The sequence below is a fragment of the Corvus cornix genome, chromosome 3 (assembly GCF_000738735.6).
Source record: "Corvus cornix cornix isolate S_Up_H32 chromosome 3, ASM73873v5, whole genome shotgun sequence".
Lineage (NCBI taxonomy): Eukaryota > Metazoa > Chordata > Aves > Passeriformes > Corvidae > Corvus > Corvus cornix.
The window spans coordinates 96,153,210-96,169,708 of NC_047056.1; the positions used below are offsets into that span (position 1 = coordinate 96,153,210).

The 16,499-nt window shown below is 36.5% G+C and overlaps 1 protein-coding gene across 1 annotated transcript in view; it reads left to right on the forward strand.

Annotated features, from left to right (window-relative positions):
- Window positions 1-3,832: 3,832 nt before the first annotated feature.
- TPO (thyroid peroxidase) overlaps window positions 3,833-16,499 on the forward strand; it is a 37,314-nt gene continuing 24,647 nt past the window's right edge. Inside the window, exons 1-5 of the mRNA XM_019282144.3 lie at window positions 3,833-3,926; window positions 6,648-6,732; window positions 8,353-8,522; window positions 10,847-10,979; window positions 15,684-15,813. Coding sequence (XP_019137689.2) covers window positions 3,833-3,926; window positions 6,648-6,732; window positions 8,353-8,522; window positions 10,847-10,979; window positions 15,684-15,813 — 612 coding nt within the window. The remainder of the gene's footprint in view (window positions 3,927-6,647; window positions 6,733-8,352; window positions 8,523-10,846; window positions 10,980-15,683; window positions 15,814-16,499) is intronic.

A 16,499-nucleotide genomic window follows, 5' to 3' on the forward strand; every position in this document is an offset into this window, starting at 1 on the left:
TGAAAACATTTATATGAACTTGTATGCAATTTTTTACCAGAAGCCAGCAGTTTTATGGTATAACTTTGTGTTTTCTAAATAGCAGTACTTTTTTGTTTATTTTCAACCTTTGTGACCTTTAGTTCTCTACTGGAATAGACAGTGAATGATTGCTGCATATTAACCCTCCTCATCCCATTTCTGGCTTCAGAGACCTCTAAAGGGTCTTGTCTATCTAAAGAGAGTAATAGCAAAAAACCCTCCCTTTCTAATAAAATAAAATTAATTCCAGAAAAAAACTAGGTGCTTAAAGTAACTAGAAGTAATGGCATCATTGAAACCCAGGTAAACTGATCTTTCCCACTAAGCTACTTTTCTTTCACCCTTTTCTTGCCTTTTTTTACTTGTGACATTTTGCTCAACTTATTAAAATGAGGCTTAATGTTGTTGCTTCTATGTTGTTAAGCTGGAACTTCAGCAACATTGCTTCTGTTGAAGTATTTTGCAGTTATATGCACTTTCTTCCTCTTCTCTTGCAAGTGTTCTTAGAACTTTAAAAGCCAGAAGAGATTAGAAACTAATTTTTCTATTATAGACATCCATATTAACAGTGTCCTTCACGCTTTGCTAGACCCCAGGATGTCGCTAAATGCTACAAAACAGTGTAATCTGCTATCAAAATAGCCCTGCAGCAGCACGATTTGTGTTGGAGGTTCTTTCATTCTAATCCAGTGCTTGTAAGAACTCATGCTGCCTCAGAGAGCCTGGCAGAGCTGCAGGCTGTTACAGTGCAAATGTAAATTGTTTTGAGGTTATAGAATTGTGTCCATTTCCTGTATCAAACATTAGTTGAATTGCATAATATTTTAGGTATGGTCTAACTTTTTCTGAACACCATAGTAGGTCTGTAGAAATTCATATATGTAGTAATCTGAAGTTCTGTTGCTTTGGGATATTTCCTTGAACAGAATTTATCTTTTTATCATCAACTCAAATATTTATTTTATAGGTATTTAACTTTTAAGAACATAGAGCATTGGTCTTCATGTGCAGATTTAAATCTTGGGAATATAGCAAATTGAACAAGTCAATTTAAAACTTAATAATGTTAATATGGTTATCTGTTAAGGTTCATTGCTTCTTTTCTCAAGAGTGTTGTTTAGCATAACGACTGTTTTATACTGGTCCTGTTCTCCATGTTTAGACCATCCTTGAACTGTGCAGTTTCAGTGCTGAGCATGAAGGTCTGATATCCTTTCTGCAGGAAGAATGGCTTAAGACAGACAGCTAACAGAAAATCTGGGACAAAGGGGGTACATTCAGCAGGATATTCATCAAAATTCTCTGCACTTAAAATGGCAATATGTGAATCATGGATTAAAAAAATTAAGGCTGTTCTTGAGCAACTAATTTTTACCCTCCTAATTCTCTTTCATCAGATTTCAATAACAGGATTCTGAATGAGCTCCAGTAAGAATAGGAATTCAGCTGTGCCTGTCTTTGTGGGTCCAGTGTAATTAAGACTTCACACATTTTTTAACTAAAACTGTTATTTGTGGCTCAGTGGGCAGTTAAATATTCATGCTCAGAAAAATACAAAATAAAAGTTGTCATTTAATGTTTTCATCACAGACCAGTTTTTTGGATGTAACTACTTAAGGCCCACTGTTGACAAATACTTCAACTGCAACCAATGAGCAAAGGTTGAGATCCTTATTCAAACAAACCTTGATGTAAGTATGGTCTTTTTGAACTAAATGGGGAAGCTTTGATTTTTGACTGTGAAACTGCAAAGAAAATCAAACTGGTTTTTCACTTTAGGAAAGTCTCTCATCTCTCAGAAATTAAACTTGTAGTACTTGTGAAGTATATGAAAGGATATAGTGAGAGCTCCTTATTGTATTAGGTGCTCAGATTGGATCTGCTTTTCTCAATGCTTTGCTGTGCCTTAGAAGAAGTCAATCTTCTTTATACTTTCTTATGTAAGGAAACATCATCTTAAAATATTTACAATTTGGAACAGGCTTAAAGAGGTTTTGCAAATTTGACTTCTTGTCTGCAATCTTAAATCCTCCAGCCAAGGAACATAAACCTACTTTTCCAACAGAGGTTTGTTTCCCTTTGCTCTGTGCTTGCTTCTCATCCATGTCCACTCATCTTTGCAGTGAACGGGTTATGGATGATATTCCCAAACCTCTATAATAAGATCCTGGAGTTTGTCCTCCAGTCAGTTCACATGCTCCTAGGTTTTCTTTCACCACCATACTCCACAGCCTCAAACTCCAGGATGCCTCCTGCTACCCATCCCCTACTTCCCTTATCCCATCCGGCAGAGATCAAAACACTGATCTTTGGCTCCACCTTGTGATGTCCCTGTCATGACCAGCAAAGATTAAATGAGGGAATCTTCAATGCTGATTCCAGATCTGATCTTTATCTCTCTGCCTCTATAGGAAATAGGAAAAAAACCCCAGCCAAATAGATTCTTTAGGTCAAACTACTGACTTTAAAAGAATCAATAAGGCTGAAAGGTGTAACTAAAGAAAAATAGCTAGGCTCAGAGAAAAAGATAGGTAAAAAGTGCTGGAAGTTGGTGGGCAGCCTGGGGATTATCATCTGAATTCAAAATGGCCATTTTGGTAAAGCACAAATTATAGAATGCATAAAATATGACACAAAGTTGGGTTTTTTTGTCAAATACAGAAACAAAAATAACTAGTGAAAAATAGTTTATCTTACTGCATAATGACAATTTTTCTTTTTCTTCTCATTTTCAGGAAAGTAATTCAGATATAAGAACTGACTATGCAGTTATCTTTTGGTTCCTAGCAGGAAAAAATAAACAAGTCAAGTATTAACGTCAGTTTCTGCTTTGTGGGAACATAACTGTGGCCAAAAAGATTTTGAAATAATTTGCACTGTTAAAGCTTGAGTGAGTACCAGTGCATAAAGCTGATAGCCTAAACTGGGCCCCTGGAAGGTACTTGGCTTTCATAATTCAGAACAGTTACTGCCACCGATAAAGTACAGAACTGTGGAAGATAATCTCCTCAGCAGACAAAAGGTCAGACAATAAAACTTTTGCTTGCCATTTTCCAGAAGAAATTCATCATATTAACTCATGAAATGCAAAAGGAAGGGGTGTTTGCACATTGAATTTCTATGGGCAATATAGTTTCTCTGAATTTTCAGACTTGATTATTTTTTTTTTTTTAATTTTGGTAGGATATGGAACTAAAAATATTTCAAATCTTTCAATTTCCAATCAACATAGTGCATGTGTAAAGTGATACCTCTTGGAGAGTTTATATATTTGCACTGCTGTAAGAACTGCCAGAGTAGCAGTACTGAAATGGAGAATGCAGCTCACCTCAGCTGTGTGAGCATATTCACTGTGCTGCTTTGATACCACAAAAATCTATGGATAGGAGCATAGATTAGGGTCTGATTAGTGTTATTAGTTTGGCCATTTCATTATCTTATGTGTGATCACTAATTTACAATCAAATCAGTCTAATGCACAGAGAAGTTCAAAATGAATGGTGGTAAAATACTGATGTATTTCTCATATGTAGGCTAAGTGCTGCTGGTATCATGAGAACATATTATGTTGTAAAATAAAGTTATGTGTCTCATTGTGCTAGAAGCTTCTCAAAATGTAAAAGAAAAGTAATGAGTAAGGAAGGGAAAAAGAAAATGTGAATTACTTTGAACTTCAAAAACGTAGTCAAACATGGCTGGAAATCTAATTTTAAAGTAAAATTTTCTCTAATGGGAAATTATTTATAGTCTGGCTTATAATTAGAAGATGCATATATATATATTTTCAACAATTATCTCTTCTTACTTGTAGATGAAAATTTTCATTATTTTGGGATTTTCAGCAGCTATAGCCTTCACAGCTGTTTTCTTTTCTTTCCTTGAAATAGGGAAAGACACCATCTTTGGTAAGTAACAGTAAAAATACATGTTAATTTCTTATGTTGACTGTTAAGCTGAAAATACACTGGCACTGCAGACAGTATAGCAATATCAGTATAGCTCAATCTCTTCTGTGTGCAAAATACACTATCTGGCTTCTGTGAGAATTATTCCATGGATGTTTCCCTTTAAAATGCAGTTTCAGAAACTCAGTAAGTAAAACTTTGTATGTGTAGTATATCTCTAGTGTATCTTGACTAGGAGTGGTTTTACTTTCTTAGTGACGTTCACATGTCAGATGACATGTTGACAAGCACGATTGCTGGGTTTCTTTCCCCATCTGCTAATCATTACCTTTGGTCATCCTGGGCTAGAGGCAGTTGCCATAGAATGTCCCACCTGGCACTCTCCTGCTGTCTCACAAGGGTGCTTCTCTCCCATGGGTCTGTTGGCTGCTGGCACTCTGTGGATTTTAGAGCATTTCAGATTGCAGTATTCCCTATGTTCAAAAAATGTAAGCTTGTAATTTTTACCATCATTTGCATCTGCTCAATTTAAATCAGTTCAATCAAATAAACTAGAAGTGTAGCAGATACTAGACTGAGTTTTAAAAGAAATCTTCAGAAGCTGATTTTACATGAAATTAGGGCAGAGATAGTAAAGAAACAGGATTTCAAACTACAATCTCTTATATAGCTGTATACATCATTCATAAGGCATGATGATATGATTCCCTAGGAAAGTTTTCACCTGAAGTTAGTGTAGAATCACAAATAAAATAAAATTATATACAAACATATTAAATTAAAACAAATTCCCAAGCTGTTACTTCTGACGAGAAATCTTTTTTGTACCATGACTGCAAAACAGGAGATCAAGTTTTCTTTCCAGAGTGAATTCTTTACTTTGAGCTTCCATACAAGTTGTTTGGAAAGATGTGGCCTAAAATGACCACATTATGTTGTATGTTAGTTAATAGAAAATGAATCCAAATATAATAGAATGGTTTAGGTTGGAAGAGGCCTTAATGATCATCTTGTTCCACACCCTCTGTCATGTGTAGGGATGCCATTCACAAGACCAGGTTGTTCAGGGCTTCTTCCAACCTGGCCTTCAACACTTCCAGAAACGAGGCATCCACAGCTTCTCTGGACAACCTTGTTGCAGTGCCTCACCACCTTCACAGTAAAGGATTTCTTCATAATATCTAATCTAAACCTGCCCTCTCTCCATTTAAAACCATTGCCTCTCATCCTGTCCCATACCTGTCCATATAAGAAGTCCCTCTCCTTCTGTTTTTATATGCTTCCCCTAGGCACAGGAAAGCACCAATATATATAAATATACATGGACCATAGATAAATAGAATAGATAAAATGTGATTCTTTTTATAGTAGGTGTTCTTTGTTCTGATGAGACAGTACAAGATAATGTTTATTACTCAAGAACCACATTTTTGAAGAGAGTATATTGGTACAAAAATCATACTTCTTAGAAGCAAAGGAAGACAGACAATGGAATTTAAGTATGGCAAGTAGATGTTCTCTTCAAGATCAGAGTCTGAATCAATATTACATGACAAGCCATACTTCAAGCATATTATATTTCTCAGAGCTAAGCCCCTTAAAAGTAATTTAAAAACATGCTATATTAAATTCTAAAAGATATACTTATTGTATGGCCTATGAAAATCCAACTTGTTTTTTAACATAGACTCAAAAAGGTTTTCAGAAGTACCAGAAATCTGAATGATAACATCAAATGAATTATCTGAATATTTTATTATGCACAGGTGAAAAAGAGGAATAACTACTGCTATACTTAGATACTGAAAACTTTAGTAGAGAATAATTTAGCCCAGGAAAGATTACTCCTCATCACACATTTCTCTTCCTTGAGCTGAGTGCCCTATTCAAAAAATAGATGATAGAAATAGCACAGTATGGACTACAGATAGAATATGCTCCCCTAAAATTACACTGTGCATAAATGACAAATGATTGTACATAAATGACTGTTATTATTTGTTACGATTCATTTTCTAAGAAAAAAATGGGCCATCCCACAAAATTCAGATAGAAATAAAACAGTTGGACCTTAAAAATTCTTTTATTATAAAACATGTACACAGAAGAGGAATAAACTAAACCACTATAGTAGTATACAAAATAGCACCGCTGAAGTATTATTATGTTCACATATATTCTTCCATCAAACATAGGTGAAGAAATGAGAATAGGGCTTTCATGCACTGGCCGCATCCCAGGTCTTAGTTTTCTTCTTTCTTTCATATGGACTTGAATTCTTCATGTGGCTCAGACCAGCTCATATTACCTGTGAGGGAGGCTCAGATTTGTCCTGTCAATCCAAGGACAGTTTGATGAAAAATACACATGAAGCCTAAGGAACACAGTTGCATCCAGAGAACATGTTTCAGCTGGACCTATTATGTTTGGTACTATACATGTCCATAACTGGATTTATACTTCAAGAAACAGCAAGGAAATCTAACTCTTTAAGTCTTATAAATTATGGAAGAATTTATTTACTGCCCTTACTTTACTTTTCAGAGAGGTCAGAAGCCACAACATTAATTTCAGGAATAAAATATGGAGATGGTTTTAAAGGGCAAAAAATTTCACCTTAATATTAGATATTTATATATTTTCTAACTGGAAACATTTTAATAAATATATTCTATATTAACATATTTATCTTTGTTTCTTTTTATTTTTTTCCCTGTTGAGAACAAATTGAAGATAACTGCATCACTAAGGCTATCCAGAAGGGTTCCAGTCTGGTCAATTATGCTGCACATTATGAAATTAAAAGGTAAAAAAAAAAAAAGAAGAATCTATTCAGTAAAAAACCTTTCATAACAGAAAAGTTAGTCAGTCTTCCTGTTCTTGAGAACCCATATAATCACAGATTCACTGCTCCCATTACCTTTGAGGAATCTGGTCTAGAGGAAGGTGGCTCTGCCCATGGCAGGGGGGTTGGAACTAGGGGGTTTCTAAGTTCCTTCCAACCCAAATCATTCTATGATTATGTCACTGATTATATGATCCAATATGACCTTGTGCATTATCACCATATAAGTTGCTCTCTTAAAATGTGAGACAAAAGAAGAAACCCAAAAAAAAATACTAATGTTTTTCTGAACTAAATAGCACAAAAAATTCCATTAACATATGGCTCAAAAATTACAATTTTATGGACACAGTTTTGAAAGTTAATTATGTTTTTTCCAGTGCAGAGTGAGATGGGAACAGCTCCTATGGCATCAGGAACCAAACCCTATTGCCTTAAAGTGGACTGTTAAAGTGAATTTAATATTTCCTCTTCTGTCTACAACAGATGAAAAGAAAGATAAGGGAAAGGAAATAAAACGTTTATCTTGGACTGTGGTTAGGTAACAAATTAGGGAAAGCTCCTTTGTGTTTGAGGTTTAGTATGAGAGTGAGTTCTTTCAACCGTTTTCTGACTAGGTTTCTGTGCTACACAAAATTAAATTTCTCCGAAATTTGGAACACATCAGCTAAGTTTTACAGGGCACAATCACCCCACTTTTGCTTAGACTTTCCTAAAGACTTATCCCTGTGATTTGAAAATAAGTCATGATTTGCAGAGCTCTGTGAGAGTTAACTGTTTATATAGACAGACCTTGTCAAAAACTGTTGCCTCTCTGTACGTAGAGACTGAGGTCACTTTCTGGTTATAGTGTTAGTATTTGGGTGATAACCCTAAGGCATTTAAAATTTAGAAGCATAAATCTCAAGCTTTCAGTGGCTCAGCTGCCTCATGTACTAGATGGAGATACTCATGTTTATCTGTTTCACAGGATATTGTGGCAATTTTTTGGTCAATATCTTAAAGATGATAAATGCTAAGAGATGCTAAAGGTAAATGTTTAACAATGATTGTTTCAATTAGGAATTGAAATTTTATTAGGAATAAATCTCAGACCAGTTACTCAACCCGGACAAACCACCAGACTGTTAAGCTTCCTTTGAAATACTGTGTATGTAGATATATAGACTTTAAAGAGAATTGGTGCTCAGAAATGCTATTGGTCTTTGGTATTAAATGTTACGTGAAAGCAAAGCCTGCTTGCAGTAGTAAGTAGGGACCTCACTTTTGCGACTGTCCTGCACAAGATCTTCCACTTAGTGCCGCAGGCTCTGCTCACCCCAACAGTTTCTGTCTCATCCTAAAGGCTTCCCACAAACTGAACTCTTGTTATGTGTGTCCAACAGAAGGGGAGTTTCTCTTTTAGAATTTTCCTTGCAGAACAAGGTCACAAAAGAGTCCTCATCTTTGCTTTCCCAATGTACTCTTCAATCAAAATATACCTTAAACTTTCAACCTATCCAGCACAGACAGCTTTATTGTTATGAAAAAGTTCTAAAAATGTATACATTGCAAAACCTTCTGTATTTATCTCAATTATAGAAAGGTCAAAGGAAACGGAATAGCAACCCCTGCTTTGCTGCTGGCTTTCTCAAAATTTCCTGAACAGGACAGTCAAGATATTTCCCAAGCAGCTGAACGAATGGAAATGTCAATTCAGGTGCTGAGAGAAAAAGTTTGCCAGAAGCACAAGCGCTCATTGCATCTAACTGGTAAATATAGTGTATTGACATTGGCAAACTACCCTATTGATTTGCTGAATGCCGTCTTTTAGATTAAAGTTGGGTTAAATTCACTTTTATTTTACTTTTGCACTTTCTTTTGTTCTTGAAAGCACCTCGGATAGGTTTACATTTTTCTTTGCTGGAGTGTGGGTGGCGTTCCTGCAGTTGAGGAGAGCAGCATTGCACTGTTGGCATCCTGTGAACTCATGACTGTGTATTGCCCATAAATCAGCCTGCATATCCTCAGTGTTGCAAGCTTCTTGTTTACAGTGAAATATCTATCTTCCCCAGCAGCTTGGGTTTAGTGCTTGATCTTTTATCACACTATGGCACTGGCATTTTCAAACACACTTCCTCTCAACATATGCATATCCCTCTCTTAAAAAAACATGTTCTTATTTTCAAATCTAATTTTATAATGCAGTGCTGTTACACATTTATTTCCACTTTAACTGGGTTTTTTTTATGTTAGATGGGAAAAGAAAGAGGGATAGTCCAGAAAGTTCAGTGTTGTCTAAGTAAAGTAAAATACTTGCTGTTAATTAGAGATTAATTTCTCTGTCTGGTGTCTGGAAGGTTCAAAATAGCAGAAACATTGACTTTTTTCCCCCATAATTTAATTCTGTCACTTCCATGAAGTCTTCTGTCTTATTATTATAACATTTTTTTCCAAGATATAGAAACATTAGAGTGCTGTAGACAAACATAAAGCTCCACAGTTATTCTACTATTTTATTCCCTTGCAGAAATATCTAGCTTACTAAACTAATGGGATGTTTGTAGAACTAAAAAAATATCTCTATCTATATGAGTATTTCTGTGCATATATTTATGTACCTACACCTACACACACAGATACAATTATTTTTGTGCTGTGCGATTTCAAAAGAAATTGAATTTCTAAACTGCAGAAGAAGTGCACAAAGCTCTTGTTAATTTTCAGAGATGAAACAACATTAATGGAACATGAATAGATGCTCTACAGTCTATGTGCCACAACAAAATAATTTTACATTAATTAAAGAACTAAATTGACTTTAAAGAAAACATGGGAGTTACTACCTTGGCAGCCCAGATAACTGGGGAGCTGGGCTCTGAGTATAATTTACACCTGAACTAACACAGAAGTAAAGCTCTATCCACAAATTTGGCATGATTAACTAGTATATAATGACAAGATTATGTAGCCAGTCTAACAACCTATTCTCTCTCTGTTCTTGCTACTACCTTGTACAGATTCTAACTGCTCAACAGAACATTTTTTGAGCTGATTTGGCTCTTGAATCTTTGTTGTTCATTTTTCTGGCTTAATTTTTTGGACTGAACAATGAACTAAAGCAGTTTAATTCAGAGTTGAATGGGCAGAACAAATAGATATGTGATGTGTAGTGGGGAGACAAGGGCAATATATGTTATATGTTACCTCTACCCTCATCTTTAATCATGTGATGGTTGCAGTCACTTTGAATGTCAAGGGTTCTCTGAGTTCAGGAAGGATATTCATGGAATCATAGAATGATTTGGGTTGGAAGGAGCCTTAGAGACCCCATAGTTCCAACCCCCCTGCCATGGGAAGGGTCACTTTCCTTTAGACCAGGTTGCTCCTTTTTCATGCGTGCATCCACCTCCAACTGGCCATACATATTTCAATACCTGCAGAGGTGAGAACAGGTCTCCCTTACACAATAGTATGGCTTACATATTTCAATACCTGCAGAGGTGAGAACAGGTCTCCCTTACACAATAGTATGGCTTTGTCCCTCGACATCAGATGCTCACTGGGAGCCCCATCTTGGATTGTATTAGAAATATATTTATAGCATGCTCTCTACTGGTAGAAAGGGACTTGATTGTACCTAGCTTCCAAATTCCAGCTAATAATTCTGATCATCTTCCAATGAACAATGAATTCTATAGTCATCTGCAGGGTCTTTAAATTTGCATCTTTCCAGTCCCACATTTTTCCTCCTTGGCATATACTTTTGTTCTTGAATGGCATTTTTTATGCCTTTGTTGTAAGCACAGGGACCAGCCAAGCAAAGGACTACAATGCAGGGAAAGAAGGAAGCAGAGAGCAGGTCAGCCCCAGTTCTCAGCTATTGCTGGACATCTTTCTTTTCATTCTCCATTCATCAGATAATAAAGCCAGCTCTTCCTCTAAGTCCCTGAGACAGCCTCTTGCAGCACTTCTCACTAAGTGCTCTTTCCTAGGAAGAGGGAGAATGCTGTAGATGCAGCTGACAATAATGCATTTTCTACTGGAGCAGCTGAATCTGATAGAGCAAATTGCTTGTCTGGGTTCTTCCTTTCAGATCATTTATCAGCTGATCTGCTCACTATGATTGCTAATATTTCTGGATGTCTGCCTTATATGTTGCCACCAAAATGTCCAAATAATTGCTTAGCTAATAAATATCGACTCATCACTGGTGCCTGCAATAACAGGTATGTATGATAAGAATTGTGTCTGGAAAAATCCTTCTTTCTCATTCTTTCAACTCAAGAAGCTGTGTTTACTTTTTCTGAGGAAATTGGTGGAGGGGGCCTGACATTAATCTGTTAACTTTGGAACCAACAGTAAATGAGGTGCCTGTGAAAGTTCCCAGAGGAAGAGCCCATCATTTAAACTTTGGTACACTAATTTTTGTAGACAGGCTTTCCCTCTGAAAGCTTCTAAGATTATGTGAGGAACTTTACATTTAGGGAGAGCTGATTCAGTAGATTCCTTCTTCTATATAAAAAGCAAACTTAATTCTAACCCAGCATTTATTTTTGATTGAATTGGATAAAATTATCTAAAGCAGGAAAACTATATTACTTCACAAGGAGAACTATTTTTGTATTTTCCCACATTCTTAGATTCCCTAGAATCTAAAAATTCTAGGTGTTCTATTTAATTTTAGATATCTGGTTGTATATGTTGAGTGGTTATTTTTTACTACTACTATCTACTTGTTGCCTAATCTATGTGACAATTGCTTCCTGCAAAACCCAACATAATAGATGTACCTGTCTTTTCAGAATCCTCCAATGCAATGAGAGTGTAAAACTGAGAATGAGAGCCCCTTTTAAGTACAAGGGTAAACAATATTTGTACTCAGCAGCCTCTGGATACATAGACCTAAGGTCACAAACTGAAAGGTGGACTGTAAGATTACAGTTGAAGTGCTACAGAGATGAAAATGGAAGGCCATTGTCATTGTACAGGTTAAGGTGCTTTGCAATGTGGTGAATAAAGGGCAGTAAAATTCTGCAGTTTTATTATTCAGCAAGTCTGGTTTTATGAGATGAATTTGTTTTGCTACGTCAAAGTTATTTGCAAGGAACATGCCTGATAGACTCTTTGCTGAAAGGACACAACCTGATATGCATCAGTGTTATAAATCTAACTGTGTGGGTATCCATAATTTCCCCCAGGCACGTTCAGAGTTCCTTGGAATCTGAACTAGCAGCTAGTACAATATTTGCACTGACAACTCCATCAGGGCTTGAATACATTGTCCAAGATTCATGCAGCTGAACATAGACACATGGCTGAAGCTCTTAATTTACAGGCATGGTTGTGTAGTCTTTCTCCCTAGATACGGAAAGAAGCACTCTGCTTTCTCTTCAGAGACTGATAATACTAGGATGTGTATAGGCATTTCAGTCTGGTGTCTAAAGCTGGGTAGGGTAAATATGATTCATTGAGTCTGGTTTGTAGCCACTCTTCTACTTTGTATATTTTTATGCTTCACCGCATCAGAATTTAAACCCACCACTCATATTTGGTGGTATTTTGGACTTTTTGCTCTAAATATCTGTAAAAGTTGCAAGGCATCAAAAAACTCTCCAAAACCAAAGACTTTTGAACCAGTGAGTCAGATCTTAACTGATTCTAAAACTTTGTGAGCTCCTTGAAACACCTCTAGCTCTACTGAAATACATCAGCTTAAAATCCCATTATACAGTAATGTAAATAACATATTCTGTGACGTAAGCCAGCTTTAAAGTCTTCAGACATTAAATGAAGTACCAGTCTGTGCTTTTCCTTGCTTTACAGCTTCCACTTTCAGGTAGAAAATATACCGGGACTTATGTTGCACTTGTACTTTTCCTCACTCAGTTTGAATATGTAGCTGTCCTGTAGATCAGTAAACGCTGCATTTCATAAGTGAAATTTAAAAATAAAATTTATAGTGGAATTAATTGTGGGCCTTCAAGAAAAATCTATTTAAATCTATTTAGAAGTGAGCAAGGAAATGCTTTACAGATGTTTTACTAAATCAGTTTGCATGTTTGAGACAAATCTGATCAATTACAAAGGATTTATTCCACAACATTGAGATTGTTTTGTTTTAGTGTGCACTTCCTAGAACAGAGGTGTAGCAGAATAGCATAAACATGACCTTCTATGGAGAATAGCAACATAACATTCCCAGCAGAGTTAATATCCACTTCTACTAGTAACAGATATTAACAGATTTTAGTTTTCTTTCTGCCTAAACAAGCAAAATAAAATTATATTATTTTAAAATTAAGAATAAGGAATAGAAGGAAAATCCAAAGAGCTGGTTTTTTCCCATTTTTTAATCCCAGCTAGCTAGTATTGATCTGTGTATTTTTTTAATGTCTAGTACAATGAGAGAAATTCAAGGGTGAAGGAATTACAGGTACTAAAGAAATGGACTCTCACGGTGCAATTAGCGTCACCTAATCCTAGCCTTCGGAGGTAGTTATATGTCTACTGCAAGTCTGCATCTTTGTCTGTTCCTGCTAGTGAGAAATAGAATGGAATGACAGGATGGCACTCAGGTCTGTCTTTCTGGATTGATGGACAGGTTTTTAGATGACTGGCTTACTTTTTGTACACCTAACGTTGGGGGCATCTAGGAGGAACTTTATCTACAGCATTTCTATTTCACTGCCCTGTCATTAACCGTTCTCTCAGGTAAGGACCTGATGCTCAGTCTGAAGGTCCAGTACCAGCAGACTTAGGAGTAAGAGTATGGCTCCCGGATGTAGTGGGAAGAACGAGCAGTCCTGACTCAATCCACTGACTTCCACAAGGAGGAATTGAAATGTTTCCTTTAGGATTGCTACTTCACCTCAGTGAAAGCTGTGTTCAATTAGTGGCAGGCTTATTCTCCAGAAGCGTCCCAAGTTTCCACAAGTTACACACGTGGTAGCTCAGCACAACGTAAAACATCACAAACTCCAATTATTAAGTTGCCATATGGCATTCATTCCTTGTATCTGAAACTAGGCAGAACATTAAAATAAGATTCAAAATAAGAAAGTCTGGACTGTGAACTGCTGTTTACAACTCCAGGTTGCTTCTCAGGCAGCCAAAACAAAATCCAAATGGTACAATACCAGTATTTCACAAGTAAATTAAAACTCCCTCTTCCTATAAACAAAATATATAGTAATCAAATTTGACCACTCTATAAATCTGTATGGTAGCAAAATCTCATTCTTTCAGCTGCCTTTTTAACTCGAGCAAGATTCCAAGACATTAACATGTTTGATGCAATAATAAAAAGGCATGTGGGAAGGGTTTTACTTAAGTAGCATTCCAGTAATTCTGCTAAAATACAAAAGCAATCAGGAGAAAAATCACTGGTTAAGCAGCTACATTAACATTTCATTATTTTTAGTTGAGTGAAATAGCACTACACTATGTGCAGTATTTTATGCAATTTTAATAAAGGCAAATCAACTGTAACTAATTTGAATGCTTTATTAAAGCATACTTCAAACTTCAAGTGTGAATTATTGTGGATAATTAAGTATATTACTGTACCATATAGCTTGGCAAATTGAGCCTCTTCAGTGTGCTGGAGGTCAATGAAGTATTAACATTATAATTGTTTATCATCCTGATAGACTTACAAATGTATGTTTTAACACTATGTATTTCTATCAACATTCCAGAAATATTTCTGGTTCTTTGTGGCTTACTTTACAGTTTTACTCAACTGAGTACATTGCAAAAAATTATTTCTTCTTTTTAATGTTGATATATATTTATTATGAATATATTTATTAGGAAATATATTGAACGGGACATGTTAAAAAATGACCAAACAACAACAAACCCTAAAATTTCATCTTAGAAAAAATGCATTTAAAATATTCATGATAGAGAGAAAATTAATTGGGTCAAACCCAAGAATCCTTACTATACTAATAAATAGAAATTAGCAAGAATCATTTGCTGACCCTCAAATTAAGTATGACCTGATTCTTGTCACCCTCTTACTTTTACATGTTTGTCTATACTTTTTTACTCCCCTTCTCCCTTCCAAGTTGGCTGGCTGTGGGATGACAAACTGGTATGTAATGGTGCCAAGGTGCGCCCAGGCAGGCGACATTCAGAGAAATGCAAGTTGTTGTGAGAAAAAAATACAGTGCAATTAGTGCTGGCAACTTAGCAGGATAGTTCAGTGCCTGGGCTTGTACACAGGCCCTCCCAAAGATGGACCCAAGAAATTGGTATAGCTTCAACCAGGGGGAGTCTTGCCCCTGCATTCAGCCATTGCTCCCACCTGCTCAGTCCTGGCTTCTTTGGTGTTGCTAAATGATTTCTTCTCTGTGACTAGTGTCCATTTTTCTTTTAAGCTTTATTCACCTGTACTCCAGGTTTTCTTCATATTTTCCTAAGTCTTGATTTCCTAGCTGTTGCCCTAAACAAACATCTTTTTAAAGATGTTAGCAAATGCACTTGGGACTACATCTGACTTTATGGGGACTGAGGACACTATCAGGAAGTCACCTTCACAGCAAGTATTTCAAAAATGTCAAAAGGAAACCAACTTAGGTTATAAACATGAGTAAAACAGTAATAATTCATTAGTAGTTTAAGTTTTCAGTATTTTCCTTTTGAGTAAAATTAATATTGGCATACATGAAGAAAAGTATTTGATGCCCTCTCAAAGATTGCCACGTGAACATCTAATTACAATGACATATTGCTCTGTAGCTGATGATTATTTCATATTATTTTATTATTATATTTTTTATGCTCAGGTTTTATATTCAGAATAGAAATAAAATATAAATATTTTATATATAGTAGATTCAGAATATATTCAGAGGTTCAGGATTTTTTCTGTTTTTGCTGCTGTTGCTTTTGGGGGATTTTTTGTTTTGTTTTTCTTTTCATAGGGAACATCCTAGATGGGGAGCATCCAACACAGCTTTGGCTAGATGGCTTCCAGCAGCCTATGAAGATGGCCTCAGGCAACCTCGAGGATGGGATCCCAGCATCCGATACAATGGATTCCATCTGCCCTCGGTTAGGAAGTGGATCACAAGATCACTTGAAACTCTTTCACTGGGCTATTACCATATCTGCTACCATAGATCTCCATTTGCATCAGTGAATGAAGTATCTTGTGTAAAATACTTCAGATGTATCTGTGGAGCTTAGTTAAGAAGCCAGTGGCTTTGTTAAAGCATAAGTACAACCACGTGGTGAGAGTTCCCCTGCCCCTGGCTGGGGTAAGCCCACGGAGCAGTGCCGGGGGGCACTGACTGCCTTGAGGGGCAGCCCAGTACTCCGTAAAGTGCTGTGAGGGAGAGCAGGCAGGGCAGGAGCTGGCCAAATGCCTGGCCTGGAAGGCACCAGACAGCAGGCAGCCAGCAGACACAGGGTGATGATTGCTCAGGTAGAGAAAAGGTGCAAGGTCAACCCAATTTTGAGCTTCCCATGATGAAATTGTAAAGATGAGGGAGGTCTACAAGGATGCATGCTGCAATGGTCACAAGTTGCTCCAGAGAAAATTTTGTCTTGAAAAAAGAAATTAATTTGTTGTGAGCACAATTAAATAGTGGAATAGGTTTTTTGTTGGAATATGGATTCCAGCCTAGAGAACTTCTGGCTTATCCCTAATGGGAAATACCCAAGATCTGTCTTGATGGGGCTCTCAATAACCTAACCCCTGCTTTCAATTTACAGTTGCACATTGTGGTCTCCAGAAT